Genomic DNA, 14,950 nt, shown 5'->3' with positions numbered 1-14,950 from the left:
ACAGTGGGTGGGTGGACGGGTGGGTGGGTGGACGGATGGGAGGGTGGACGGATGGGAGGGTGGACGGATGGGAGGCTGGCAGGGAGAGAGGAAAGAAAGGTGGAGAAGAAAAGGCTGGTTTAGTTAAGCAAAAAAAGAAATATAAATTAGGTAATTAAGTTTTTCCTGCATAGCTATCTATAAGTAATTTGAAAACTGGCTAGAGTTACAAAAGGCATAAAGGGTTACAGCTACCTCGTGTTAGATCTGGTTACTCTGGCATTCTCAGTGCTCATGGAAAGGGCCTTCCACTGTGCAGTTTTGGCCATTTCATCTGATATGTTAACAACTGAGGGATCAACACTGAAGAACAAACACACTTTCTGGTTAGTATTCACTACTTGCAAAAGCATTAATACTGTCATTCACATTAATTATATAATATTAACATATTATATAACATTGTTTTCATCAACTTAAAATGGAAAAAAACCCTTGCTGTGCACTTAAAACTAAGGTTTAGCAAGATATCAGAATTGTGGCACTGCGTTACAAAGGCTACACAGGGAACATTCTTTATAATCTAGAGTAGGAGTAAGATTATTTAAATGGGCAAGACTGATTTGTGGACCTTCTCTTCAGAATTCAATTACTCAGGCAATGATGACCAAAGATGATCACCTTGGCTATTAATGAGTATTGCTGAAATAACATAAAAGCATACATTAATGTCCTTATAAATATAAATACAAAATAAATACAGCCTCACATCAATGAGAAAACTTTTATAACGGGCATGAATTCCAATCTCATCAAATAAATATCTGAAGTATGTAAGGAAAAATTAAGATTATGGTGAGGAAAAAAACTGTTTTTCATAGCTTTTACAAATCTTCAGAAAGAATAGTGGGGAACATGACTTTAAAACTGGAAATGAAGCTCTGCAAATACTTCAACAGATAACACAAAATACTACTTTTAGCTGTCATTCACATTTTTACTGTTCAGGTGTTAATTTATCAAAATCAAAAGAACAGAATACCATCCTTTTATTACTGCAAGGGACAAACGTCACCATTTCTCTCTAAGAAATACTGCAAAGATTAAGGCTCCAAACCCAATAATGATGCTATACACAAACTGTTAATTTTGCACTCAAGGTTGCCTGTGGGTCACAGGTAATATTAAAGTACCATGAAGTTAATGTAAAGACATTTGCAGGCCAAAAGAAAAATATTTCGTGCAAACAAGCTACAATATACAAGCGTCCAATCAGATAATGGTAAATTCACACTGTGATGGCAGCTAGGTTATAAACGACTAAACAGCAGTCATCTAGAAAGTGCTAGCTTTAAATCAGAATGCTGTTTAAAATTAAAGATTGTAGAGAAGTGTAATATAGCCATCAAAAAGTCTAAAGAAATGGCTGCTATAACTTCACCATACCAGTTTTTAGAAAGTACACAAAACTTGAATGTCCAAGTTCACAAATGGCAGGGCCATGCAACCTGAAACTATGCCCACCATGAATAAATGTTTACTTGCTTGACTGCCAACTTCAAAGATCTGAAGAGTGGGATAATTCATGGGGTGTTTTAGCTTCAAGACAGCCTCTTCTCAACAAGAACTTCCCTATTACTAGAAATCAAGACTTTTCTTTAAGAAAGCATGCATTCCGTCTTTTTCCCAAAATAAAACTAGAAGGGAAAAGCTTTGCCTGCATTAAATAAGCTATCTTCATATTTTATAGGGCTTTGTAGTTTCCAAAGGCTTCCATATATTATTTCATTTGATCTTCACAGCAAGTAAATCAAAGCTACTTAAGACTGAAAATTCTGGCCTATCACAGGTCAGTAACTGCCTGGCACTCTTGATGTTGAAATTTTAAGCAAAGCAGCATTAATTGCAGCTCTTGTCCACTTAAAAAGACCAGAGTATAAATACAGATAACCTATTCACTTCTTGTTAAGTATCAGACAGGACAGACTCCACTCAAATGTGTCACAGCCCATGTGTGATCACACGGCATCATGGCAGCTCCTGTCCTCAGCTAATGAAGTTAATGTATTAACTCGACATATACAGAGCCTTGCAAACAGAGCACTGTAGTACTGGACATATTAAGATCACTATACTTGGTACACTTGGTACGGAGCCCTGCAGACGCAGTGGTTAAGAGTTCAGCAGGTTGTGGCAGTTCAAATCCACCAGCCACTCCCTGGAAACCCGATGGGGCACGTCTACTTTGTCCTATTGGGTTGTTATGGGTCGGAATCGACTCCACACAACCGTGTTTTACTGAGACAATGCGAGTACTCTGAGACTTGTGTACTGATTTTAGGCTTCTCTAAGACAGATGGGGTGATGGAATAAAAGTAAATCTCGCCGGCTTGACATGGAAGTTAAAGGGTCTGGTCCAAGTCCAGATTCTTCTTCACTCCTGCCTCTAATGTAACCCAGGTGGGGAAGGGAAGGAGTATGGGATTCCTTTTCAAATTGCATGAAGCCCTACTCTAGCTGATATGCCACATGCAGATTTTATCATCTTGTTAAAAACAAAAGTCACTAAAGAAACATTACATATGGCTTCTTCATGCAGTTAACATACACACAAAACACATTTTAAAAAGTAAAATTATCTCTCACCTGTATTTTAGGGCCTTAACTGGAATTTGCAAGAGACTTCCCCCTTCAAATGGAAGGTGCACAGTACCACTGTCCTCAGCTTGAAGCATTCGCTCAGCTTCCTTCAGACCACATACGGAAAACCATTACTCTTCTCAGAATATTTTCAGGAAGATAAATGAATATACAACATCTTAAAGAATTAAAAACCCAAACTAACAATATTATTTAAATAAAACATGCCTGCCCATGACTGCATAATTCATTTTATTATGAACACATACTTGTAGCAATTAATGAAAACAACCACTTGTAAAGAATAATTTTTAAATTTTTACCCCTTCCATGTCTATGAGTAAATCACAGATGCTAGTTAAAAAGCAGTTTAGATATATAAACAAATCTGATTATCCATTATAATACAGGTATATCACGAGAGATACAATTTTGTGAAATCTCATGTCTTTTGTCACAATACGAGGAACATCTCACATGGACAAGGCCAAGTTTCTCAACCTCAGCAATGCTGACGCTTAAGACCAGATAATTCTTTGTTGTACGTTCATGGAAACCCTGGTGGCGTAGTAGTTAAGTGCTATGGCTGCCAACCAAAGGGCCAGCAGTTCGAATCCACCAGGCGCTCCTTGGAAACTCTATGGGGCAGTTCCACTCTGTCCTATAGGGTCACTATGAGTCGGAATCGACTTGACGGCACTGGGTTTGGTTTGGCTTTTTTGGTAGGGTTCATGCAGAATGTTTAGCAACATTCCTGTCCTCTACACACCAGAAGACAGAAGCATGCCCCCAGTTATGATGGCCACGTACGTCTCAGACATCACAAAACGTTCCAGGGGAGGGGGGCGTGGGTGAGTTTAGCTGTGAACAACTAGGATAGGGGACAGAGGCCAAAATCATGACCTAACCATGGAGGACGGAGGGCAGGGGGGCTGTACAGGAGAGAATGAGAGCTTCCAAATGGGTGTTCCCATGCTTCTTCCCTACTAACAGAACTCTCATAGCTTGGGGGTGCAATGTGCCCAGCTTGGAACAAATGGGCAAGGACCCCTTAAATTTCCCAGCATTCCTTGCAACTTCGTGTGGCCTGGTGGTGCAAGCAGAACTTACTGGATGACATTTCTGGAAGATTCCTTAAAAAGGGACAACAAGCTCAAGCCCTTTTTTCCTGCTGCCCTCTCCTCCTTCCTATTGTCTCTAATGATAACAGACAGCTGGAGTTCAGCAGCCATCTTGGCCCACATGGTAAACTTGAGAATGGCAATGCTATGGTGAGGATGGTTCAAGAAACTGCCAACTCCACTCCTGATGACTGTGGCACCTTCACAGTACATCACCTTACTTACCTCCAGGACTCTGTTAACAGGAGAAAATAAGCCCCTGTGTCTAAGCCACCTTTTTTTTTTTCTTCCTGTTATATGACACTAAGCCTCATTCTAACTGACACATGAAGTAATCAACAGGCAATTATACCCAAATATTTTGTAAATACATTATATCCAATCCAATTTGAAAAATCACATAAGCTCATAAACGTTTACATATATAATTTGGCTTGAAAATAAAATTCTCACCTTTAAAATAGCGGCATCTCAATTCAAGTTAGTATTCTAATTGATATTCTAACTAGGAGAGTCATAATTTTTTTTGAAAAGTAAACATAAAACCAGTAATTTTAATATCTATACTTAAAACCATGACATTTAAAAGTGTCTATCTTTCTTCTTATCATTGGTTTTCAAACGATACTCTGGCTGGGAGAACAGAGCTGGGCATTACAATCAACACAATCATGTATGCTGCATACTCAGGGCCCGCTTCTTCTTATTAAATGACAGCATCAAGGTGGTTATCAGAAAACAGAACAAAATCTCAAATTCAAAATAAATAATATTTAACCTCAGTAGACAAATCAACTGACACACAGTACTGCATATAAAGATTAAAGTTGTATAATACTTTTTGTAAAAAGATATTTACTTAAAGTTCTTTTTATCATTATCTAGGCCTGGTGGTTTAACAGCTCAGCTGCTAACCAGAGGGTCTGCAGTTCGAATCCACCAGCTGCTCCTTGGAAACCCTATGGAGCAGTTGTATTCTGTCCTATAGGGTCACTATGAGTTGGAATCAACTCAACAGCAATGGGTTCGGTTTGGTTTTTTTTAGGCCTGATTATTAAACTTCTGTGAAAATTAACATGTACACTATAAATGTATTTATGTATTTTTAGGTGAAATTAGATGATAGGCTAGAATGTAAAATTAAAAAAAAAAGCTCAAATACTTCAGATTGTTGAAAAGTACAGTGTGATACACAATTTTAAAAAAGTATTCTTGTACCAGGACAATAGAGAAGCAAGATGAAATGACTAAGTAAGAGCCTAGTTGGGGGACCGATGACTTAACCTCTCTCTCCCTCAGCTTCTTTATTTGCAAAACGGGCATAATAACAGCACCACTTTTGAGGGTTAAAGGAGCAAGTCCGTGTGAAATGATTAGAATAGGACCTGCTGGATGGTGCAAAATATTAATCAAGTGAAGGGCATAAATTTAAAATTCTTAGCTTTTTACCTCTTTCTCCTTTTTCTTTTTGTCATCTTCTTTCTTCTTCTTACTCTCTGGCATGAGATCATCAAGCCAACTAAGCTCCCTCTTTGTGAAACACAAGTCCATGAGTTTACGTACAAAGACTAGCGCAAGAACCTTGAAAAAGTGAGAATGGGGGTATTAGCAACACCTAAAGAGATAGCACTTAAAAAGAAAAAAATATTTATTAAATCCTACAGATCACGTAAAAGTGGTCCATACAATTTGCTGACAAATGATTTCATATACCATCTTAATTCAAAAGAACTGAGTCACCTACTTATCTTCTTGAACTTCAAGAAGTAACTGCAATTACCTGGTCTTTAAAATTTTCAGCTGTTAATCCACCTGAGCCTGGTGCTCTTTTGAAGGGTAGATTTTATCTTTTTTCCAGTTCAGAATTATACCTAAGTTTTATACTTCTCCTAGGGATAATTTTAGAAATTATATATAGTACGAAATAATCCCTTTCCTCTAGATTATGGTTGGCACACCGCAGCCACTGGTCGAAATCCAGTCCACCACCTGTTTTGTGCAGCCCATGAAGTTAAGAATGGTTTTAACAGATGAACACCTGAAAATGATTTGATGACCGGGAACCTAAACTCTGAACTTCAATTAATTAAAATGCTATCCCAAATAAAAAAGAATTCCACTCTTCTCATTAACAGACTTGCATTTTAAGAAATTGTACAATTACTTTTTTTTTAATCTCATGAATAAAAAATGACACAAATCTGTTTTGTCTCTTATTATACAGAATGTCTACGATTTTGCTTCATACCCCACAAAGCCTAAAATATGTACTATCTGGCCCTTTACAGAATAAAAATTGTTGACGCCTGCTCTAGTTGTTCAAATTTACTGCTATAGGTATATACAATGTTTTCTTAAAATCTCTTGATATCGTTCATATTTGTGGCCATATCTTTTTTCTCCGTCTTAAATCTCGTATATTTCTCTTATTTTCTTCTTTACTCAGGCTTGGGAGGGGTTAACCCCTTATCAGTCCTTATAAAAAAACTTTTGGTTGCATTTATTTTCAGCCTTGAATAATAAAGACATAAATGTTACTGTACCTTTTCCTGTGAGGATAACTTTAGCTGTATCCCCTTGACTTTGCTGCAAAGTTTTCTCTGTCAGTATCTTTCAAACGGTTTTCTAAACTCAATTTTCCATCCAGGGATTACTGTATCAGTGTTTAATTTCTAAATACTTAAAATTATTTCAGTGATAATTTATTTACAATTTAATTGTGAGTTGGGGGCATGACCTGTATAATTTCTGCAAGTTTTTACTTTAAAACTCTTTGTGGCATGTACACAACCAATTTTTACATGGAATTTACAAAAGAATGAATATTCTCTATTTGTGAAATGCAATATTCTGCGATTACTTAATGAATTATATTGATGGTCTTACTAAAATCATGTATAGTCTTAATAACTTTTTGACACATAGATCTGTCAAATTCTGAAGAAGATGTATTAAAATATCCAAGAAAAGAACCATGTTGTTCTGGTTGTTTTGCTATTTATGTTTGGCTATCATGTTTGTTCCGTAAGCTTCCTAAACTCTTGAGGTCATTTAAAAATATACAACCAAGTTCCATATCCCAAAAACTTAAAAAAATAGAAAATGATAAGAAAATTAAGAAAACCCTGGTGGCATAGTGGTTAAGTGCTACGGCTGCTAACCAAATGGTCAGCAGTTCGAATCCGCCAGGGGCTCCTTGGAAACTCTATGGGACAGCTCTACTTTGTTCTATAGGGTCGCTGTGAGTCAGAATCGACTCGACAGCACTGGGTGGGTTACTGGGATAAGAAAATTGTTTGGAAAACCACTGGTTTATAGCTGGAAACAACTAAATTTCAAGTTCCAAACACCTAAGGTGTTTAAAATAGGTTATTCCTTTTTTCAAAGACAACTGTAAATATTAACAAAAAATTATTATCACAACACAAAAATATTATCAATTAATGACAAATTGTGGGGGATAGTGGAGGGGGGAGGGAAGGAGATCTTACCATCATGGGAAAAACAACCGCAGCAGATGAAGCTTTTATCACCCACAGAAGAACCAGACAAGTGAGCTGAATGACTGTGAAAATATGGACCTTCCAGAGCGGCACGTAGCGGAGATATATCAAATCAGGCTGATGCTTAGCGGGCATTCCAAATAATTTTATACGGTCAAAAAACTATATATAGAGTAGGAAAACAAGAACAAATTTTCAATGAAAATATTATTTCTGCTTTTTGGGAAAGGACATTATATGCTACTTTAGGATTTTTGTGTTATTAAATTCAAACTGTAACTTCCTTGATATGTTCTAAGAGTTCGGGAGAATATTTCAGCATAGAAATATTTTATGGCTCCAAGGAAGAAAATCCTAATTAATCAGAAATGAATGCAATTAATTTAAAAGAAAACCCAAGCTAAAACGTATTAATTTCAGAGATTACTATTTTTAAATAAATTTATCTGTTATAATCAAACGCATGCCATCATTTAATCTTTGACCTTGTTCGCTAATACACATAACCATCGAATCCTAATTTCAACCATTTCTAAAGGTTTTTCCAAGTCACACTTCCCAGTTCTATGAAAACAGCACAAGGTATCAATTATGAATTCTTTGCTCACTGAAAATAAAACTATGAGCAAATTCCTTGGTCTTTTCGAGCTTTAATTTCCTCACTTATAAACTGAGAATAACTGAGACTGCGCATGACCCATGAAGACACTGCCTCTGAGAAGTCCTGTAAGCCACAGGCCACTATCTGACAGCCTCAGACAACATGCTTTTCATAACCGGAGGTGGTCGCTTACAAAAATGTGGTACTAACTGTGCTACGTGATCTAAATGTTCTACGTTAAAATTGGAGGGGTACAAACCTTATCTGGCTATACCTGGTGGTTTCCAGGAAGTATCATAGGTAAGACAACATGGAGGAGTGACAGCACTGGGTTCTAGCTCTGACTCTGCTGCTTGCTTAGCCAATAACCTTCAGTAGGTCTAGTCCTGTTTCCTAATTTACAAAATTAGGATATCTTCCCTGGCTGTTTTCCCACGTTGTTTGGAAGAAACCAAAAAATAATTTTTGTGCTAGGTTTCATAAACTGCACTGTGCCATAAAAATGGCTGGTGTTACTATTTTTTATTAGAAATGAATATCTTTTTCTTTTTAAAGCACTGAAATTGCTGTCCTTCATGTTAAAAACAGTACTTTTTTCCCCATCCCAATATTTTCGATCCTTCCTTCCTCTTGCTCAACCAGTCTTTACTGAGAGTTGGTAAGGGCCAGAGGCAGTTCGTGATCTCACTCTCTAGGAAAAAAAAGTGCAGGAAGCAACAATCAATTGGCAAATGTGGATATGAAGTCACCAGTTAGAAAACGAACCTGCTCCCAAAGCATCAAAGGGTCGAAAACAAATCGCTACTGTCCTAAAAACAATCTTTGCAAATTTAAAATATTTATGCATTTTTCTACAAAATCATTAAGTACTTTGGACTTGCCTGGATTCCTTTTAATGAGGAAACGCCCATATAAAGGAAAACACCATACAGAACAGGCATTGGAATAAACTGTAAGTAAAAAGACACAATGAGAACGCATGTTACTAAAATAATTTCACAGTAATAAATACACAAAAACATAGTAAGTATCTATGGTGAGAGAATTAGATTTGTTAGTGACAAGGACTAGGCCGACCTAATTTTTCTATAACAAGAGAAAGGCTAATTAAAAAAAATAACCTCCTTGAAAAACAGTTCATCTCCTAAGTGCTCATCCTAAGAAGGGAAATGTTCAGAGGTTAAGAGTATCAGCCCTGCAAACTACCCGCTTTCAAAACTTAGACCTTAGGCATACTTAACCTCTCTGTGTTTCAGCTTCCACATCAGATTCTCATAAAGATTAAATGACTTCAAATATACAAAACAGTCAGAAAAACACATAGTATATTACTACATGTCAACCACTCAAAATATGTTAGCTGCTATTATTACTATCACTACCCCCACCAATGAATATTATATACAGTACCATTTAATGAATACAATGACTGAAGTCCACCCCCAGAATAAAGTCCTTATTACTTTGGCAGTTTGGGGGATCCCAGAGAGTCTGTGCCCGGGCATCCTACTGAAACACCTGGCTATCAACAGGCCCTATCCATTTACTCAAAACCACGATCAGCATTCTGACTCGAGAGACCCCTGAGGAAAACAGACCTAACAATGGTAGCGGACACCCACATCCACCACCTCTGTGCTAATCAGCCTAGCATGTCCTTCCTAAGGACTCCACCAGAAAAAGAATTCAGAAGAAAAGAAAATATCTTACAAAGTATCTACTCAATAGTCTCAGGGAACTCCAAGAGAATATTTTATCTATAACGCAGCTTCAGGATACTGGGAAAAGAGAACCATCAGAACCAAAAAAATCTCCTGGGATATTAAAGATACAATTATCAAAATAATAAATCAAAATTTTAGAATGGTGGCATTGATTAGTCTAAAGACCAATATAATGATATGGAAAATGGAAGGAATTTCCTTTAATAGTGAAGAGAGAGTAGGGGAGAGGAACAGATCCAGAAGGAGGAGAGGAAAGGAAATAAACAACGGGAAACTGGCATAGCCAAAGGCCCAAGTCTCCAGACTAAAATGACTCACAGGTACACAAGCCGGGTCAAGTGAAAAGTTCCTATCTATCTCTACCTGCTTACCTAACCTACCTATCTAAATACCCCACTGAGATTTCAGAACACCAGGAAGGAGTACAAAGAAAATTTTAGTGGCTTTAAAAAAAAAAAAAAAACTTCCAAAAGCACAAAAACCACTGAAGTATCAGAATTCTTACTAGGAACACTGGTCTCTAGAAAACAATGAAACAATGACTTTAAGGCCCAAAAGAAAATTATTTCAAACCTTGAAATCTACATCCAACTACTGACCAAATGGAAGGCTAAATAAAGACATTCTGAAACCTGCAAAAAACTCTGAAAGTTTATGACCCATGGTACCATATTAAAAAAATTATTCAAGGAGTTCTTTCAGCAACACAAACAAGGAACCCAAGAAAACGTGGAGCCTGCATCTACAATCTGTAAAAAGCGAAGTTCATAGATATTAAGAAAATTTATTGAGTCTTGGATTATAATTCTTCGAGCAGTAGGAACACAGTAAAATAACGTATATTTCTGCCTCCACGCAGGCCAATCACACTACTTAGTCCTCAGAGAACATTTATATTATCAGAATATTGCTTATGTGTCCCGACAGGGTTTATATTTTTATAATTTAACTTAGAGAAAAAGCATGGAAGACTTAATTATAATTGTAGCACAGAATATAAATTTCAGTAACCTTCGCAATAATAAAACTTTTTTAAAGGCCAACAAAAAGCAGGGGTTGTAAGGGAGGAGGGAGATGGAAGGTACTTAAATGTAATAAACTCCTCACGAAAGACGTAACATGAAAGTCAGAGACTCCCAAATGTTTTAGTCTCAGGATTCTTTTACACTCTTAAAAAGTTATGAGAACCCCCTCACAAAACTTTTTTATGTAGTTTATATATATATAGTGCATTTTATATAATATTGTATATGTATTCCGACTCGTACTGACCCTATAGGACAGAGTAGCACTGCCCCATAGGGTTTCCAAGGAGCTGCTGGTGGATCTGAACTGCTGACCTTTTGGTTAGCAGCTGAACTCTTAACCATTACACCACCAGGGTTTCCGTGTATATATATAGCAAGCCACCACAGTACAACAAATAGACAGACAAGTGGTGGATCGATCTGTCTATCCATCATCTATCTATCCCATGGCCGTCAACTCAATTCTGACTCATAGCAACCCAGAGGATAGGGCAGAACTGCCTCATAGGGTCTCCAAGGCTATCATCTTTACAGAAGAAGGCTGTCACATCTTTCTCATGCACAGCAGCTGGTCGTTTCAAGCTGCCAGTCTTTCAGTTAGCAGCCAAGTGCTTAACCACTGAGGGACCAGGGCTCACTATATATATACATAATAGAAAAAGCCAAACTCATTGCCAAGCGATTCCAACTCACAGAAATCCTGGTAATAACAGGTTTAAAAAAATATGCAAATATATATATAAAATATAAACTAAGCAAACATTTTAAAATATCCACTTTATTCACTCATTTTGAAAAAACAATAATCGATGCTTTAAAGTTAACATAAGTAAACTATTTGTTATGAAAAACTACAATTTCCAAAACCAAAACAAAATTTAGTAAGAAAAGTAGCCATTTTACATTTTTAAAAATGTCTTTAGTGACTAGTTTAAAAGAAGACAATTGGATTCTCCTGTCACCTTCTGGGAAACCTTGGTGGCATAGTGATTAAGAGCTACGGCTGCTAACCAAACGGCTGGCAGTTCGAATCCACCAGGTGCTCCTTGGAAACTCTATGGGGCAGTTCTACTCTGTCCTATAGGGTCGCTATGAGTCGGAATCGACTCGATGGCACTGGGTTTGGTTTTTTTTTTTTGGTATCGCCTTCTGAGTCTGCTGTAATACGTTGTTTTGGTTGACACAGCTGAAGAAAACTCAGCGTCACACAGTTGTGTGTTTGGAAAAGAATGGATCTGGTAAACCCCTGACTGGGTATCAGGAATCCCCAGGGGTCCTTGGACTACACTTTGAGAACAACTGCCTTAGTCCAAAAGATTTGTCCTAAAGATAATCAATTAAAAAAATAAAATTTTAAGTGTATTTTACGCTAAAATGATGATTTAACTACCAGAACAACAGAGCTCTGGTGCTCAGTGGTTACGAGCTCGGGTGTTAACCAAAGGGTTAGCAGTTCAAATCCACCAGCCGCTCCTGGGAAACTCTATGGTTTTTTTTCTCCCCCCCGCCACCCCCCACCAGAACAACTAAAAACAAACAAGCAAAGAAGAAAAAGAGTTGCCCTCCGGACAGCTTGCTTTGGAAGTGAGGGAAATTGGGGGTAACTTTTCATTTCAGAACTTTCTTCAGTCTATTTGAATTTTTCTACTACATGCAGTTAATACTAAAATAAATGTAAACTACAAAATTAAAGGACAACCTTAAAAAAAAAAATTTTTTTTTTTTTCCATCAGTAGGGAACTATATCCCCATTAAAGGCACTAAATATTTCTCCTCTTGCCCCCAAGTGTTCCTAATCCTGCTCTCACTAGCCTACACTGAAATTGCCCGTTCGCCAACTAGACTGCAAGTCCTTGCGGGGAGACAACAACAGATCCTATTTACGACTGCTGCCCCAGCGCTTAACAACACAGTAAGTACCCAAAAAGTATTCTGAGAATCAAGCAGCTCATAAGAAGTCCAGGCCTAAGTGTTTATAAAATTAAAAGTGTTTACAAATTTCAGATTAATTAGATACTTAGCTACATCTGCTATGGTTACAGTTATGTTTTTTAAAAATCGCTAGTTTCAGGAGAAGTGTTTAGTGAAAAATTAGATGTGACTAAAAGATGATTAACAAAACATAATTTTTTATATGCTTCACTGATAACATTAGATGGTTCTGTTTGTTTTTCTAATGAGTATTTACTACTTTTATTTCACTTAGCATATCAGGAAGAATGCATTAATTTAATTAACAGCAGTATTATTTTTACATTTTCATCATATAACAGAGTTTCTCCCACCATTCAATATTACTTTCTCTAATATGCCCACAAAATCCTCTGGGTAGATTCTCCTTTCAGATCATAACTAACCATGATTTAACTCCTCCTAAGACTACCATCTTTAACACCACCCTTTTACATTATGTTTAAAATAGATACACCCACTATACTAAAACTCACATCAAAGTATTATTTCCCACATAAATCCTAAGAAACGAAACCAATTTTAGATATTTTAAGTTTATTTTAATGTTTCACCTTCATATAATGAAGTACGAACTTTTATGATAAGGAAGATTTTAAAACAGTGAAGTAAAGAAATTTTACCTTTAGAATTGAAGTCATGAACACAGAGAGGCCCATTAGAACAAAAATGATTAGCCCTGTAACCCGTTGTTCACGAATTCCCAAAAACTTGGGTTGTTCCCCTGGAGCAGAACACTCGGATTCAACTTTTAGGCTGTTGACATGACTTATTGACAACACTGTTGCAGCCACAAACCATGGAAGTCCCATGACAGAGCAAATTCCCAACATAACACCAACCATGAGCAAATCAAGGTGATAGCCAGCGCCTTTCTGAAAGGTGAAAAGAACATGAGTGTTTGTAAGTCTAAATTGTTCTTTCAGGTTAAAACCCTACAGTTAACAAAGAGGGAAGAAAAGTAATTTTCTTCTTATATCTTTGTTCTAGTCATTATGACAATACCCCAAAACCCTTGAAGAAGTCGCAACAACAGATGTAAAGTTAAAAAAAAAAAAATTACCTTCAATTTGTGCTCCTTTCTGTTTATGATTACAGCTGTGATTTGCTGATCCATAAAGATGAGAATGGTACAAAGCAGAGCTGGAATAGCTGCTATTAATAAGGTCCACCAAGGATTTTCTCCCAATGGGCTTATGAACCAGCCTCTGTTTGGGTAAGTAGGCTGTTAAAAACATTAAAGATATTAAGGAAAAGTTTCCTTCTTCTATTGCACAAAATTTCCACAGCAGAGACTGGGTCTATTCCACAAAATGCCAGGGTATTGCAAAGAACTAGATTACATTTTGGGTTGCACGATGAATTATCTGCAAAGATGACCACAGTGTATTACCCATCCTTAGAAGCGTGACCCTTTGCAATGTGACCTGGCCACGTTTTCCACACAGAGGTGGAGTCTATGTACGCCCTTCCTTGAATCTGGCATGTTCCTATGACTAACCCTGAGAATGAGTCCAAAATGACACTGATTTCTGAGCTGCAATCTCAAGAAAACTTGCCGCTTCTGCTCTAACTTCTACTTCTGTTCTTCCCATGTGAATGATGTCATGCTGCCGCCATGGAGCCCCCAGATTACTGCAGACACGAGACCTCAGACCAGACCACTACCCAGCTGAGGCCGGTCCTAACTGCCCAGAATTATGAACAAATAAAGGGTTACTGTTTAAAGGCATTATGTTCTGGGGATGTGCGTTATGCAGGAATAGGTATGTGAAGTAAGGTGCCATGTCAGCAGGCTCCTGCATACTTTATAAACGGTAAAATCAACCTACCTACTAGATCAATTCCTAAACTAAGCTGCTTTTGAGATCCTGCAGACTAGCAACCCACCCAATGACTCTACAGTTATTCACATTTTATATTACTACTGGCTATGGATACAGCAAAAGTTCACATAGTAAAAATGTTTTGTTTCATTTTCCATCCATGTACCCTATTTTGGAGACCATTGTTTTTAAACATATTTTTTTGATGTTTTGTTATTTTGTGAAAGACAAAACAGACAAAAATTATCTTCATTATATTCCTTATTTCTGATTTCCTTTAAACTCTCTGATCCTAAAGAAAGTCAGGTAATTTGCTTGTAAGCAGTGACACCACTCAAAATGAGTTTTCCCTTTCACTACATGATTATAAACAGGGGAAAGGATGAAAACAGAGAGATGAGTTACAAAGGAGGGGAGAGAAATACATACAGAGACAGATATATATACATACATATATCTATATATATATACATATATGTAATTACTTTGGTATAAGAAAATTTCAAGATGGGAACTATTCAAAACCTAGATCTTCCATTTAGAAAATAGTCATTGAA

At 37.1% G+C, this 14,950-nt stretch overlaps 1 protein-coding gene across 5 annotated transcripts in view; it reads right to left on the bottom strand.

The window, feature by feature from the left end:
- The window catches only part of SLC4A7 (solute carrier family 4 member 7), a 113,982-nt gene that overhangs the window by 6,354 nt on the left and 92,678 nt on the right, over positions 1-14,950 (bottom strand). For all 5 annotated transcript variants that reach the window (XM_049870944.1, XM_049870942.1, XM_049870943.1 and 2 more), the window contains 7 exons: positions 13,631-13,792; positions 13,191-13,442; positions 8,726-8,794; positions 7,232-7,405; positions 5,190-5,321; positions 2,626-2,726; positions 235-342 (listed from right to left, as the gene is read on the bottom strand). In XM_049870944.1, the coding sequence (XP_049726901.1) occupies positions 235-342; positions 2,626-2,726; positions 5,190-5,321; positions 7,232-7,405; positions 8,726-8,794; positions 13,191-13,442; positions 13,631-13,792 (998 nt within the window). The remainder of the gene's footprint in view (positions 1-234; positions 343-2,625; positions 2,727-5,189; positions 5,322-7,231; positions 7,406-8,725; positions 8,795-13,190; positions 13,443-13,630; positions 13,793-14,950) is intronic.

The sequence above is a fragment of the Elephas maximus genome, chromosome 27 (assembly GCF_024166365.1).
Source record: "Elephas maximus indicus isolate mEleMax1 chromosome 27, mEleMax1 primary haplotype, whole genome shotgun sequence".
NCBI lineage: Eukaryota > Metazoa > Chordata > Mammalia > Proboscidea > Elephantidae > Elephas > Elephas maximus.
This window is presented reverse-complemented; position numbering and strand designations above follow the sequence as displayed.